This window comes from Heliconius melpomene, chromosome 8 (assembly GCF_056956725.1).
Source record: "Heliconius melpomene rosina isolate 202511_hmr_F chromosome 8, ASM5695672v1, whole genome shotgun sequence".
Lineage (NCBI taxonomy): Eukaryota > Metazoa > Arthropoda > Insecta > Lepidoptera > Nymphalidae > Heliconius > Heliconius melpomene.
The window spans coordinates 7,637,371-7,654,455 of record NC_140396.1 but is presented as its reverse complement, the minus strand read 5'-3'; the positions used below and the strand labels follow the sequence as shown (position 1 = coordinate 7,654,455).

At 34.0% G+C, this 17,085-nt stretch overlaps 1 protein-coding gene across 1 annotated transcript in view; it reads right to left on the bottom strand.

Moving 5' to 3' along the window:
- The window catches only part of LOC146536947 (uncharacterized), a 130,817-nt gene that overhangs the window by 24,401 nt on the left and 89,331 nt on the right, over window positions 1-17,085 (bottom strand). Inside the window, exons 3-5 of the mRNA XM_085189648.1 lie at window positions 7,778-7,977; window positions 5,108-5,212; window positions 2,013-2,095 (exon numbers count right to left, since the gene is read on the bottom strand). Coding sequence (XP_085045774.1) covers window positions 2,013-2,095; window positions 5,108-5,212; window positions 7,778-7,977 — 388 coding nt within the window. The remainder of the gene's footprint in view (window positions 1-2,012; window positions 2,096-5,107; window positions 5,213-7,777; window positions 7,978-17,085) is intronic.

The following is a 17,085-nucleotide window of genomic DNA, read 5'->3' as shown; positions in this document are numbered from 1 at the left end:
TATTAATACAAATAACAGGTCTTTGTGTCGCAGTGGAATATAGGATCGATTGATATATGGCGTTGATTATAGGATCGATTCTTACTCAGTGCAATCTGATAGGGTAGGACGTTGATATTAGTCTATTTTACAGGAAATGGAGAATGTAGTGTCTTAACACTACCTTACATATGCTTACCCGGCTATGCGGGAAAAAACGTGAACCGCCTAATATAAATAAGGGTTTCAGTTATGTAAATATTTATAATGAGTCTCTAGTATAATGACGTCGTTAGGCGCAGGTGGGATGTGCTTGACTGTCGAATTTTAATATACTTATAAAATAAATTTTCGTTTTCTTAATCTAGTTATGAACTCATGTTTTCCATACAAAAGCGGGTTTTTACAATAAATAAACGCATTAAATAAACAATTAAACTTCAAACAAATATTGTTTCACATAGAGAAATATATGAAAAGCTGAAAATAATTTGAGCAGTAATTTTATCTTCAATTCAAACATTTTATCGTAATTCGAATGATTCGTGATATTAAAAGGAATTCCTAAAAGGTATTTTCAATAAACGAAACATGATTACTCGAAGCCAACTAACTGGAAATCCATTATGAGTACACCCGTCCTCCAATAAATATTTTTTTAAAGACACGATAACTTTATATGAAAGTTATAGGAATTTATAGAAAATTATTTAATCTTTGTCATTTTTATGTAAATAATAAAAAAAATTATATTATAGTATGTGTTATATGTTTGGTTAAAATTTGGACGTGGGGAACTACCTACCTACCCTACTATACGGGAAAAAGCGTGAAATTGTAAATTTATTTTCTCTAGATTCACTGCAAAATTTGATACATAACCATCATATGGATGCGTATGGATTATGCGTATAGTATAGTCGTGGCGCAGCGGCACAAGCACAAGGTTCCCTCTGCCTACCTTGCTTTGTGTGGGATATAGCGTGAAGCTGATTAATGTAGAAAAAACGGAAAAGATGAAAAGTTTCCGTAGTGTTGAGAAATCTTAGTTATTTCCATATAACCACGGGACGAAAGCTAGTAGGTACATAGAAACGTTAATTCAATAATATTAATAAATATCGTCTATTAAATTCGATTGAATACTAATTCTAATGTATGTTGAATATTTTCTACAGAATAGTTGACACGTTGCCATACAAAATAAATCTACAATAGCTAAGTGCTCACAAAAGGGCCATGTGGTCCAGATGCCAGGCGAGTGTTTATTATAGGCATTTCACTTTACGATCTAGGTTTTTTATTATCCACCTACCACGATTTAATTATGAAAAAAGAAATTACATATTTTTTCACCAAAGCGAAGTAAATGAAAATATTAAATATTTTTTTTCCTAAGTGGGAAGCGAATCCACAACCTGTAGAGTTCACAGTGAGGTTATCCTTTGTGCACTTGGGTCACGACTGGCCTCATAAACATTGTCAATTCGTTTTATATATATTTATTATTCCAATATGGAGAATTTGGAGAATTTGTATAAGACATGACGTCTAATGGACGGTCGACTGGTATTCGAGGAGTATATCTGAGATATTGGAAATCTGCACTGAAGGCGCATTTGGAGGAGTGGATATTAGACTTCGACACTATAGATCTGTCCGTTCGGAATAAACTATGTGTTTTATATTCTTGAAAGTTTTTGTTGTAATTATAGAAAATATATAATTGTTTAATATACCATATTATTTTAGGAAATTGAAGTTAAAACGATTTTTTTGTTGGTTTTGTGTGTTTTTTTACACAATAACGTAATTTTTTTAGCGTTACGCTTTATTTTAGCAGAGTATGCAGAGGGAACCTAGTGTTAAGACACTCCGTTCTCCATTTTCTGCCGATTTTTGTAAGCATGACGTGTTGAAACAAACCTTATTAAAAAAATGACTTTAAAAATTTAACTTGTATTATATTGTAGTTAAAAAACATTTAAAATGCCATAATATAAAAAATAGTAATATTAATAGTTTAAACATACCTGGAGCTGCTATCTGAGACTCGCACAGGTCCCCAGTGTACCCGGGCGCGCAGATACAACTCACCGCCGCTGGACCCATTTGCCTGTTACAATGGAATACTTTAATATATAGATAACTAATTATATTTTTTATATACACCATTTTTTTTTATTTTGCAGTGTTAAGCTCCGCCACTTAACACGTAATGTCTTAATAATACAAATATAGAAAATTGATAAGATATTCTAGTCTTAAGGCGTATCTTAATACGAAAATTCGTGAAAATTTACATAGAAAATTAACTAGTTCTAAATTGGTATAACAGCCTCATAGTACTTGTATACGTAGTACAGCACTGGAGCCCTAGCGTGTATCCAATCTGACCTCCGGTTCGTTAACTAAACTACCTAATGTACTCGTGGCTGCTATCTACAAAATTTATGTAAATCCCCAAATGAGTATCGAAGTATCCGAAAGCAATTAATCCCTCAGTGGATTCTCTAATATAAAATTTATTATTTTACTAGTACCCTCTTGGCACAGTAGCACTGGAAATACGATAGTCGTGGCTTCGATTTCAATATGGGGAAATGAATTATTTTCATTTTCTCGCTTTGGTAAGACGATAAAGCGCGGCTGCTCATTATGCAATGTCTTAAAATTCAGGAACGTAGTGTCTTAACACTATGACCTAATGATTAATTTGTCGTACTAATGATTGTACGGCAGTAGATTTAAATTTGATATAAGCTGTTATTTATTAAACATGTTTGTTTTAATATGCTACGCTAGATGAACTTGATGATTTTTTTTTAGGTGATAAAACAAAAATATGGTATAATTGAGTTGGTCTGAAGATGGAGCCATCATCAGAATAATGGTACTCCTCAGAGGTTACTAGTAAAACACTTAAGTTTAGGCTAATGTACATAATTTATAACTCCCACTACATTTTTGATTTTATTCACTTTTATGTTTTTTTTTGTTTTTGTTAGTACGGTAAGTTACGTATATAATTTTATTTTACAAAACGAATAGCTACTATTAATTGAATATGTGCTATAATAAATAATTAAGCTTAATTACATGAAATTATTACACTAATTAACTCTGTGGTTTAACATAACTAAAATTCTGGCTGCCTCTGTGTTGATATTTACAAACAACAATAATGATGTTTACCAAACTTTATATTTTTCAATAAAATCAAGCGAAACAGACAGTGAAATATCACTCCGTTTTTCCTTTTACAGGTAATTATTATAATATTATAATATAATAATCCTTAAGTTAGTTTCATTTATTTCTAATAACACAACCCCTAAACTCTACCCTAGAATAGTATAGAATTACATATTATATAATGGCATTATACAGCAGTAATTAACCCATAACGAATAGTCATGTATTCGTGATATGAGCGTTTCTCTATTCTGACACACCCTGTAGCTACTCAAGTGAACATTTATCAGGCGAGCACACGTATTTAGAACATACGAGTAATTCATGGGCCACGAGATTGTATGGAAATTGATGCTATTATCGCAGCGCGGAGAGCACTTCACGCAGCGAGTGCATTACGTCGGGCAAACAGTTTGAAAGCGTTTATTATGCGACCTGCTCTCGTAGTGTCAGTGTGCTTCGTGGTGGGTTGACGGGTTGTTTACGAAAATTGGGGGTTTTTGGTGGGAAATTTATTTTTTTTACGTTTACATCGTAATAATATGTTTTTTATTTGCACTTTTATCTTTTCCTATAAAATTAAAGAAATACTTGTTTGTATAAATGTACTCGTGTAAAAATATAAAAATAAATTTGACTTGACCTTGAAATTTGACCGAGCTGAATATCTGTGTACCATTCTGAATCAATATTTAGAGTATGGATTAAACGTCAAATATTATAAAGACCACATATTACGTATGGAACAATCATTGCTTGAAACCTTCGGTATTCTAATTGGAAGAAAATTTTGAAATATATATCGGATGTTTTTAAGTAATTCTAGGTTTTCCTTTATAACCTATCATATAAATTAAGATTCGAAATCAAAGTTGATTGCCTTACAAAATGGAATACATAATAATTATATTGTTTAAACTGATTATTACCTTGAAAATTTAATTTGTTATTTTATAGTAATGAACTAATTTATTTTTGGCTTAGACTATAATTTCTTCAAATACAAACTTCCACAAAAATATCACTTCCATATTAAAACTAGAGATACAAGAGAAACATTCATTACATAAATAATATTGTGACAACAGAAACTTTCGTACTAAATATCGAGGGAGATCCATTCCGCGGGGAAATTGCGAGGAGTTAGGACGTGAGCTGTGCTGTGACCTCTTTCGGATGGATGGGGGAAACTATTTTAATTGTGTGAAAGAAAAAGCTCAAAATATTATTCGTTTGTTATTTTTTAAGCTTTGGAAAATTCTTCTAAAATTTTAAGGTTTATATTCAATTCTAAAAATATCGTGACAGCAGTATAAGGATAAGGAACATTATTTGAGGACACTATTACTACTATTGTAAACTAAATGTTTGATATTTTAAAATGGGGCGTTAAGTTCCGCCGCTCTGGTGGTCTGGTGTCTTAATAGACGTAGTACGGAGTGGTTGACACCAGGTTCCCAGGTTACCTCTGCTCGCGTGCTATGTTCGGGGCACGTTGTAAAGCACAAATTAAAGAGTGAAAACAAAAGTGATATATTAATATTATAAGAATGTAATATCAATAATATGAGACCGTGTTAAGTCAAAATTAATAAGACAAATTTAAAAACCAGAAAGTGCTGCAAACTAACAGTACCTACCTGCACTTTAAACTTTTTCCTTAATTCTGTAATAAATTATTACTAAGCCGTCTTAAAGTTAGGTCGCCTTTGGGTATCCTAATTAATGACTACCAAATGAATATTAAATTAATCACAGTTAAAACGTAATTTATTTGGAAACACCCTTTAATTAGCGATGTCGAAACGAAAACTTAATTACTGTCTGTATATATAAGTACATGTTATATTAGGATCAGCTAAAGCGTGCAATTCAAATCTCATTTATCAAAACACCTGTCTCCCTGGGAAGGTTTGACATGGGTCACGCTTACCTGCAGGTTCCGCCGTTTTTGCACATGTTGGACGTCCTCGGGCACAGCGGCCCGACGCCGCAGTCAGCGCCGGAGTAACCTTCGAAACACGAACAGTAGAACTCTCTGTAATGAAAAACTTGTATTATTTAAATGGTTCACTAAGCTTTTTTTAAAAAAGAAATTTAACTAGTAGTTGGATATTTTTTATTTGCTTCACTCAAGGTAGGCAGAGGGAACATAGTCTTAAGACATTCCGTTCCCCACATTCCGTCAAATTTTTGAGGCATTGTGTGTTGAGTGGCGGAACTCTACGCCGCGCTTTGTCTTGTTACCAGAGCGAAGAAATGATAATATTAAATTATTTCCCCAAGTGGGAATCGAATCCATAACCGTCACGTTTACTCTATTTTATTTTAAAGTTAATTGTGTAATATACTATAGTTTTGTCTTTTTTGTACCTCAAAAGAAAAAAATACAGAAACTTTTATAGGATTATTTTATTGTCTGACTGTTTGTCTATCCGACTGTGAAGGAAAGTTTTGAAGAACGTGTTAACAAGCTATTTTTTATCAAATATCCAGGATTACAATCTCTTGGAGTTACATATATCAAAAGTAGAAGAAAATAGATATTAAAAAGTTAATTAAGTTAATATGTACTTAAAATTAACAAAGCATAGCCAAATAAAAAACAATAGTTTGACCAAACAACTTCAGAAGCCATGAAAATAATCCATAAAGCCACCCCCCCTTCGAAACGAGGATTAATTTTAAATATTCATGATTTTTCAATCTAAAGCGAAAACCCAATTTCAGATTTGGGCGGCAATTATTAAGCAAATGAACGGATACAATTAGCATTATCGGGAGTTAACGCCCGACGATCAAATTACAAGCGATACCAATCCAGATGTTTTAATTAAGTAAATGTTTTCCCGGCGTTGTACCTCTTTGAAACACGCTTATACATCAGTAATGGTAGATCCTGATGTCGATAGGTTATTCTGGATATATATACAAAATAGTGAATATTTAATTAATTTTTATTTATTTTTATTCAATAACAATAGTAAACGGACTTCGCTCTGATGTAGAGGTAAAGCGCGGCGTTAAGTTCCGCCACTCAACACGCAATGCCTCCAGAATTCGGCAGAATGTGGGGAACAGAAGCAAGCATAGTATTTGCTACATTTTGTGTGACATTCAGTAGATATACAGTAATAAACCTTACAATATAAATAAAAGAAAGAATTTGAAAAGTGATTTTTTTTACGTATTTTATGAGACAAAAACGTTACAAACTTTTACAAATAGTTAATTTCGTATAAAATGAGTGAATACACTCGCAAATGTAACTTTGTAAATTTGTTCAATTTTGTCAAGTTGTACTTCTCATCAAACTGGAATCCTGAAATTTACATCATCTTAAATATTATAGCAATAAATATAAAATTCATATTACTTAAATAAATGTAAACTTTTTGTGTATATTCCTCTCACACGGTGTTATACTAAAGGAATGCCAATTAAATTTCTCAAACTATCCGTGGCAATACCGCACAAAGCTCAAAGCTTTCAAGTGGTCCACGAAATAAACAAATTGACACGCTAACAAATATTTTGTCACGTAAACGTGAGAGGATGCGGTCGACGTGCTTATTGAATAAACTAAAACTTATTTATGCTTAGAATCTCTATGCATCCACCAGCAAACAGAAATTTGTACTAAACCCAAACAACTGCACGCCACGTACTTCGTATTTATCTGAATCCACAAGACGTTTAATTAATGTATTTTCAAGTGGAACTTGGCGCTCTCGCTCGTTAGAATTCATTTAGTCGCCTCGTTATTATAAATTACCTTCACGCTGTATCCCGCACACAACAGGGTTAGCAGAGAGAACTTAGTGATAAGACACTCCGTTCCCCACTTTCTGCTAGTTTCTGGAGGTATTGCAACTAAACGTCTCGCTTTGCCTCGACACAGAGAGAGAAATGCAAATATAAACGTAAATAAATATTTCACTTCCTCGAGTGGGGATCGAACCCATAACCGTCGCGTTACAGTCACACCCTTGTGCCGCTGTGCCACGACGCCCTCATTATTAGAATAGAGTAAAATTAACTACTATACTTAACTCTAATTTGGAAGACTAATTTGCTACTTAAACAATCCTTAGCTTTGAACTCCTAAATCAGTGTCGTCTTCCAAAGGCCTAGACTAACTTAACGAAAAAGACCACTTCCAGCTTAAGATATAACAACCCGTTCATCGACTACCCTCGATTATTTGCGTAAGGCTCATCCAATTAAAACAAGAACAAAAGGCATGGCAATTGAGTCAATATGATGTGGAATTTTGAGCGATTCATTAAAATATAGTGAATGAGTGCTATTGTCAAATATATGTTTTATAAGAATCGGGGACAAACAATTGCAATTATTAAATCTATATATTTATTTTCAGAGGCCGTACTGGCTCAGGGCTGTAAGGGTGTGAGTGCAACGCGATGGTTGTGGGTTTGGTCCCCGCTCGGAAGAATGAATTATTATTTGACTTTAGCCACTCAACGCACAATGCTTTAAAAATTAGGCGGCACGTGGGGAACGGAGTGTCTTAACTCTAAGTTCCCTCTGCCTACCCTGTTATATGCGGGATACAGCGTGAAGCTGAAAAAAATATACTTACTTATAATCAGGCTTAGCGTAGCAATGTCCCAGCAATCTACACTCTATAGCGCTACACGAGGCCGGCTCCGGCGCTGTGGACGGCGACTTCACTACATACGTCATGTTGAACCCGAAAACTGATAGCAGGCCGAGAGCCCTCAGCTGAGTGCCTTCCAGTCTGTTGAGAGTCAGTTCTACGACTAGCACTGGACTCTGGACCTGTAAAGAACATTAATTGTTAATATACTAGTTATGTACTGTGCTAGTTTAGTTTCAGGTATATGTGTAATTATTGGTATTAGATTTATAATTTTATTTGGCAAAAAAATAGGGTAGGTCAAGGTAAAAGAGTATAGGAAGGTGTGTGTTTAAAACCGGCCGTCAACGCCGCCTTTTTCTTAGGAAAATGTAAATAAATATTAATACAAAAAAAAACCAAAGAGAAATCACCGTTCCTCTTGCAAGCGATTAAGGTGAGTATTTCCTTTATTATGTTAATTCTGGCTAAGTCTGTACTAGCATCTGCTTTACAGTGAATTATGTAGATTGAAGTAGTCCATTGCTAATATAATGTACATTTTTAAAATGTTTTTGAGAACTTATCTGTATGCAGAATAACTTATTGTAAATGAGATTAAATGAATATTGTTTATTCGGTAATACTGCCTGTATTTTTACCTCAAAGTTTACCTTACTATGCTTGGAGCTAAAAGAAAAAGAAAAAGCAGATTATACAGAACTATATGTTGTTAGCGTACAAGTGTAAATGTGGGTAGATTTAGGTGAAAAAGACAATAAAAGCAGTGTAATTGTGTCAAACGGGAATAGTTGCTTGAAGTCAGTTGCATGATTATCAAAGGTAACTAACTAACTTAAACATAATCATTTTATGTTCAGGAAGCAATTGATCTAAATAATGGACATATAGTTTTAAATATTTAATTTTTATCACTCACACACAAGATAAAAACAGTAACAACCTAGTGTTACGATATTCCGTTTCCATGAAGACATTTCAATTCCCAGTTCCTGAATGCTCAAGGCATTGCGTGTTGAGTGGCGGAACTAAACGCCGAACGATACGAAGGGAATTTCAAAATATTTTCTCAAACTATCTCTTGTGCACGTTTTGCAGTTAAAAGTGCCATAACTACAGCACTACGCGACGCTACAGCACTTCAACTGACTGGGAAAGAGGCTATAAAGAAAATATGTTTTCCATTTTATTTAAACGAGCTGTCTGTGAAACAATTTTAAGTATTAAATGTTTGGATTTCTTTGAAATAATAGGTAAGTTATTTATTGTGAGTTTGTATGTGTAATCATATTTTATAATAACAATGAGGCTGGCCTGTAGGTCCTCTGGTGTAGCACGGGGTCGTGGGCGGCGGTGATCATTTACCATCAGGTGACCCGAATGCTCATCTTCCTTGGCCTTTTCCATAAAAAAAGATGCAAGTTGTGATAAGAGACGAGTTGTTTTTTACACAATAACTGCTAAAACGATTTAGATAAAACTTTACAGTAATATAGCTTATACCAGGGGTTCCTAACCTTTTTCAGCTCGCGGCGCAGTTACAAGTTTGGTATTTTTTGACGGCGCCCTACTCAAGCTAGTTCGCTATTAGAAAAAAAAACAGTCGAAAGAAATAGATACCTACACTAATATGAAATTGAGTTTTATTTATTTAAATGAAAAAATAACAATTAAGACAAGAATAATAAAGTACGACAGTTCTTAGTCAAGTCAATGTGACCGTTGATCATCAATGTGACCGCTCAAGAGATTTTGAGATTTTAGATTTAGAAACCAACTCACGACGCCCCTTTTTACTTTCTATGGCGCACTAGGGCGCCGCGGCGCACAGTTTGGGAATGGCTTATACAATAAAATAGCATTAAGGCTATTTTTTATATTTCTTTTTAAGTTAGCTTCAAACATAAACCTTTATAACAAACAATTCACATAGGACTTGAACCACAAAGCCTTTTAACTAAAACATCATTAATAATTTCACATTTGAAAAATCCAACACATTTGCACGTAAAAAGTCGTACAATCAGTCTTTTCTAGCGCCCAGCGCCGTCCCATTTCGTTTTTACTCGATCTTTCATTTTCGGTGCCATATATGTACGTATGTTTGTACGTACGTATATACGAACACGGGCTTCGCAATCCCGCTGGAATGGTTTCGGCTATTATCACGCTTTCTTTTCCAAATGTGATTCGTTTGTCACGTAATTACTTTGGATTGTCTACTGTGGTTGCATTTTGAGGAATTTAGGTTGAACATTACTCTGTCTACAACGACACTCTGTCCCAGGTCGGGTCGGGTAGGTCGACAAGAGTACAACTAATTCGTGTTACGTTTTATATTTTTCGTTTAAATTTAATTATATTAACAGTTTTTACATGTATTTGCTATAAAATTAATCAGTCAAGCCTACATTACCTGGTTTACATATTTTCCTTACATTTACTGTGCAAAATAAGAAGTTATCACAAGATGGATATCCACAGTCAACTTTCTAAAAACATGGACGACATCGTGGCACTGTTTCAAGCACGTATGGATAACTTTGACAAGGTACTATCACAAACACAAAACAAAAGTCCAATCCAGAATTCTCAGAAAGTCTTTGGTGATCTGGCTACATTGTCTTCTGATTATACCAAATTCAAAGACTTCGTTTGCAAGACGTTGTCTATGTTGCGTCAGCAAATTCAGCTCCTCACAGAAGGCTACGATATGCAAGAAGCATGCTCCCGAAGGAACATTTTACTATTTCATGGATTGCCCGAGACTGCAGATGAACGCCCAGAAGCTGTAGTGTTGAATGTGCTTCATGATCAATTAAAATTATCAAATATAGACACTTCTATGATTGATATATCACATCGCCTGGGTACGATAAAGAGTAAGCCCAGGCCCATACTGGTCCGCTTTTCTAATTTAAAGTCAAGAAATTTAGTTTGGAATACCAAAACTTCCCTTAAAGGTTCCAGTGTGACAATGTCAGAATTCTTGACAAGACCAAGACAAGAAATCTTTAGTGCAGCTAGAAAGCATTTTGGCATTAAGAATTGCTGGACGGCTGATGGAGTGGTTATGGTGATTCTGCCTGACAAAAGTCGCAGAAAGGTGGTAACAGTACAGGAACTTCAGATCCTTGTCAGCAATCATCCCCAGCCAATTAGTTCCAAAGACCCAAAGCCTTCCAGGGTTCGTCGTGGTGTTAAAAACGTTAAATAGTGTGCTTACTACTATATTTTCCTATATAAGTAGTTATAGTTTCTAAACCTTGTATTTGTGTTAAATTTATCTTATATACTTCATTAATACTCAAATCTCGTTGGCGGCTTACGGACGACTTTTCCATATCTTGTTTTATTAAAATCATTTCACTTAACACATTTTATAAACGCACCACTACAAAGTGTATACATTTGTTTTGACAATCACACGCGAGTAACCTTTGTAATTGCTTTGTAACTACTAACTTGCATTGTATTATAGTCGCGCCGCTGACGTTACACTGTTAGCTAGTTCGGATAGTCGTAGTTCGGTAGATGTGTATGATAAATGTATGAATAATCGAAATATATATATTTATATGTATGTATGTATGTGTATATGTATTTATATATGTGTATTGTGTATTGTGTGTATATATATTTTGATAAGGAATGGTATAGGTGTAATTGTGTTATACTTTCATTGTTCTATTAAACAAGGTACAAAAAAGATATTATATTTATATTGCTTGTAATAATATATCATTGTCAAACCAAACTTATTAAGTTACGCTTATTGTTGTTTACATTGTGTAAACAATAATGTGGTTTTTAGTGTTGTTAATATTGTAATTTAGCATCCTCTCTTCCGAACTGCCAGTGAATGTGGGTTTGATTATATTAAAGTCTTTTTTTTTTTTTTAATATAATTATTGGTGTTATGTAAACAGTAGCCGATATTAATATATTAGAAATATTTATTATTTATATTTTTGATTTATTCTAATTATATATTTTTATCGTTTTATATTTGTTCTTATATCATGTTATTATTGCTGTAAGTATATACATATACATATATAAAGTTCATAAATTATGTCAGATATTGATGAAGCCTTAACGGATAATTATTTTACATGTTCCTCGTCTGAAAGTTTTCATAGTGTATCAACTGATGGTAGTGATTTGGGAGTTAGTGATTTTTCTTTGGATTGTAAACTTCAATCAGTATTCAATGTGAGCTCTTGCTTGAATCTGGTGCACATCAATGCTCAAAGCATACCAGCGCACTACACCGACCTTCTTGTGTCGTTTAATAATGTACCCATCGACTGTATCTTGGTCTCAGAGTCATGGCTTAAACCTTCTCTCCCTTCTTCTCTTTATTCCATTTCAAACTTTAATCTCATTAGAAATGATCGTATTAATAAAAGAGGCGGTGGTATCTGTATTTACCTTAAAACTGATATTTCTTATAAGATCTTACAACATAGTCCCAATGAATACTCAGCCAATTTAGAATATCTCTTTCTTGAAATTAATTGCCGCCATACTAAAGTCCTTCTTGGTGTTGTTTATAGTCCCTCTAGGAATATTAATTATTTCAATACTTTTGAAATAGTTCTTGAAAGCCTTGTCTCTTCTTATGAACACACAATCATTATGGGCGACTTGAACACTTGCCTTCTAAAACAAGACTCCAGAGCTAAAAGGTTACAATCTTTAATGACTTCTTTCAATCTCTCCATTCTTACCCTCTCTGAAACACATTTTCCTCCAAATTCTGACCCCTCTTTGATTGATGTCATTATGGCCTCCAAACCGGAGAACGTACGTGTACATGGTCAACTGACAGCCCCCTTCTCGTACCATGACCTCCTGTTTGTAAGTTACACTTTATCACTACCTAAGCGAAGAGGCAAAGTGTTAATGCGTCGTAACTATAAGCATATTGATCACGACTCGTTTGCTTCAGACGCTAGTTTAATGGATTGGTCTCATTTTTATTCATCTTCTGACATTGACGAAAAAGTTGACATTTTTAACAATAACTTATTATCTTTATTTAACGCTCATGCACCACTTAAACCAGTCCGTTTTAGACGCCCGCCTGCCCCTTGGCTAACTTCGTACGTAAAGATAATAATGAAGAAACGCGACAAAGCCAAGAGAAAGTGCAAGTGGCACCCGAGTCCAGAGAATGTTGCTGTCTATAAAAAGCTGCGAAATCGGTGTAACAGGTTGTGTAGAGATGCAAAACGCCGGTATATAACTTCCTGCATTGATAATTTCTCTCCTTCTCAAACATGGAGATTCTTTGAGTCACTAGGCGTGGGTAAATCTCGTAACATTTCTTATCAGTCCATTGATTTAAATTCTCTAAATAGTTACTTTTCTACTTCCCCCGTGCGTATGGCCAAATCCAATAAAACTTTATGTCTTCGAAAACTGGCTCAGGCCACCCAGCCTAACTGTGATCCTTTTGCCTTCCATGAAGTGACAGTAGAAGAAGTTAGAAAGGGCATCGTATCTATTTCCTCTAAAGCTGTTGGAAGTGATAACTTAAGTCGTGACATGTTGCTGCTAGTGCTACATCTTGTAACTCCTATTATTACTCACATTCTAAACTTCTCATTCGAGTCAAAATCTTTCCCTACTGCCTGGAAAAGTGCACATGTACTCCCGTTACCTAAACAATCTAATCCTATTCATTTTTCACACTTTCGTCCTATTTCCATCCTTCCTGTCCTTTCGAAGTTCCTTGAGAAATCAGCTTTTCAACAGCTTTCTAACTATCTTTTCCAAAACAATCTTTTAAATACATTCCAGTCCGGCTTCCGCCCATCACACAGTACTTTTTCAGCGTTAATTAAAGTTACTGATGATATTCGTTTCGCGATGGATAATAAAAAATTAACTATACTTATTTTACTCGACTTTAGTAACGCGTTTAATTCTGTGGATTTTGATGTGTTACTTGGTATCCTTTCCACACTTAACATCTCTCCGGCTGCCACTGAATGGTTTCGTTCTTATCTTCGGGGTCGCAAGCAAAGAATCTACACCGGAGAGCTTTGCTCTGACTGGGCTGATTTGGTAACTGGTGTACCTCAAGGCGGCGTACTCTCTCCTCTGCTCTTTTCCATTTTTATAAATGAAATTACCAAAATCCTATCTTGTCAATACCATCTTTACGCTGACGATTTACAGCTATATAGACACGCCACTCTTGAAGACTTAAACACTGCAATTCTGAACATTAACACTGATCTCGCTCATATTAGCGAGTGGGCGACTTTGTTTGGCCTTCTTATTAACCCCTCCAAATCTCAAGCTCTAATAATTGGCAGTAGGCAATTACGTGCCAGAGTAGAGTTTAGCACCTTGCCTTGCATTAAACTAAACGAGACTATAATACCGTTGTCTGATTCAGCAAGAAATTTGGGTCTCATAATTGATAGACAGTTATCGTGGTCTCCGAACATTAATGTAATCAGTAAGCGCATACATTATTCTCTGCACTCTCTTAAACGCCTTCAAAATTTTTTACCCATTCGCACTAAAATCATTCTTGCTCAATCTCTTCTTCTGCCACTGCTAGATTACGCTGACGTTTGTTATCCTGATGCTAACGAAGAGGCTCTCGACAAACTTGACCGCCTTCAGAATATGTGTATTCGTTTTATCTTCGGCTTACGCAAATTTGACCACGTGTCTGATTTCCGTCGACAACTGAATTGGCTTCCTGTGCGTTTACGTCGTAACCTGCACATTCTCACTATGCTTTTTAACATTTTAAAGTCATCCTCTCCTTCTTACTTAAGGGAGCGTTTTCAATTGACACTTCCAAGTGAAAGACCTGTACGCTCATGTGTAACTCAAAGAAAGCTTGAGTACCCTATATGTAATACCTCTTTTTATGAAAAATCTTTCACAGTTCAAGCAGTGCACTTATGGAACTCGCTACCTAACTCTGTACTGTCGGGCAATCCGTCGCTAAATACTTTTAAAATAAAATTAAAACAACATTTTCTTAATCTCAATTAGAATCTTTAGTAGTCGCTTTGTCTTTTTCTTTATTAATTTTCTTTTCCTGTTTCATCTCTTTTGTGTCATTGTATATATTTATATGTTGTATGTGTGTATGTTTGTATAAGTATGTTTATTTATATAGGTATAGTAATATTTATTAATATTATGTATTATATATATTTATATATTATAATATAGTGTATTAATATTTGTATGTAGGTTTATTATTATTATTATTAACGTAATATTAAAATACCGCACCCGAATCATTTCTTTTGACATCTCCTACAATCAAGGGTTTCTGGTAGAGATCTCTATTAGAGATAAGTTATCCTTTGTACACATTTTTTCTATTGTTATAAGTTTTCTGTACTTTCTTTCTTGTGTGGTACATAAATAAATGAAAAAAAAAAAAAAGAAATAAAGGTTTTTTTTGGTCAAGTTATATAGAAAAATCAGGTTTAAATTCTACATATTACAACAATGAGGAGAATTAATATTTTTTTGATTTTTCACTTTAGACTTATGTTTTCTTACATTAAGAAGGGGTTTCCCGAAATTCTAACGTAAACGGTAAAAGACAAGATTTTACGTTTTATAGACTACACAAACGAAATGGTGGACCACTAAACGTATTTTTCTTTCCATTATCGTCCCGGTTCTATAATTTTATTTCCACAAATATCTATTTACTGGAAAACAGAGAGATTTGTCATTAAATCCCGTCTCATCACCAACGAGAAACATTAGAAGTTAACCCTGACAAGTCATAGAATTATCTTTCTGGAAAGTAAAATAGCATTTGTGAGTTATAAGCGCACAGAGCGCGCTAAGCGAAGTTAATTATGAAACTCGAAGTCGTTTACAAACTTTTAACATATTGTCATAAGTTATTAAACATATTTTACTGCATATACGTTTATTCTACTATGGTAACGATAATAAATAATTTATATGTAATATTCATATTTAATATTCGTATTTCATAGTTTTCTGCTGGATTCAAAGAGGGCAGGATCGGACGGAGTGGTAAGCATTAGGAGAGGCCTATATCCAGCTGTGGACTTTGAAAGGCTGACGGATGGATGGATGATTCATATTTATAGATATTTTAGTAGGTACTATTCCACACGACATTAGAAGGCTAGATTTAAAAGAAAAACTTGAAATACTTAATCATAGTTTTTCCATTTATATTTAAAAAATATATATATGTTTTAACATTCACAACTTATTCAGTTTTTCGTTACTTCTGCACAAAGCAAGCAAAATATATTAAGTTGTTACTTGTCTGCCTTTGTTTAGCTGAGAGTCGAATTGAATTGAATTCTCGAAATATGGCGTTTCGAGCGTGCCAGTTGAGCACAATTCATTTCGCCAATGTCACGTTGTATGGAAAACACACGAAGGAAATTGACCGGTAATAAAAAAGATAAATATACACAATTATAGAATACATGTAAACAAAAGAGATCCTGTGTTAGTACAGCCTTCATAGCTGAGAGTCTGACGCTTTTCAAAATTTGACAATATAAGCGAAGCGAGGTTAGTGTTATATTTTACATAGAAAATTTTAATTAACTACTTTGGAAAATAGAATAGTTAAGAAACTCTTAACTATTCTATTTTTCGAAGAAATAAATAAATTAAAAAATAAATTTGCCAGAATATTATTTTAATTGCAAATATCGCAACACTGTGTATAAATAACAACTAGCACCAATTTTTCAAATGTAAAAACTTACAAATTTAATTTATTTTGTTACTTATTACAAAATAAAAAAAATCATACATATAAAGAAATTTCTAGTTTCTTATAAAGAATCCATTCTCTTTAAACTAGATATTATAAACACCCTTACACCGGTGAAAAATATAAGCTATTTTTTCAACTTGTATTTTTGCATTGAAAATTGCTCCGGGGCTTTAATAAATGGAGAACAAGATCTCGCCACTAACTACTCAGAAAAATATATATGCTCCTTAGTTTTTAACATTTCATTTTCTCTTAGAAGAAGCTTAAATAGAAATATTTTTATTCCTTCAATAGACAGATTATGGTATATCTGTATATATATATACTAGCGACCCGCCCGCGGCTTCGCCTGCGGCTACGTTATTATTAATTTGAGACACCTAGCATTTGTAGTAACGAAGTTTCATACAAACTTTCAACCCCAAAAACAACCCCTTAGAAGTCAAATATAAATAACACCTATGCAAAATTTGAATTTGATTTGATTTTGACAATTTGCACTTGTAGTTTCTGAGATTTCGTG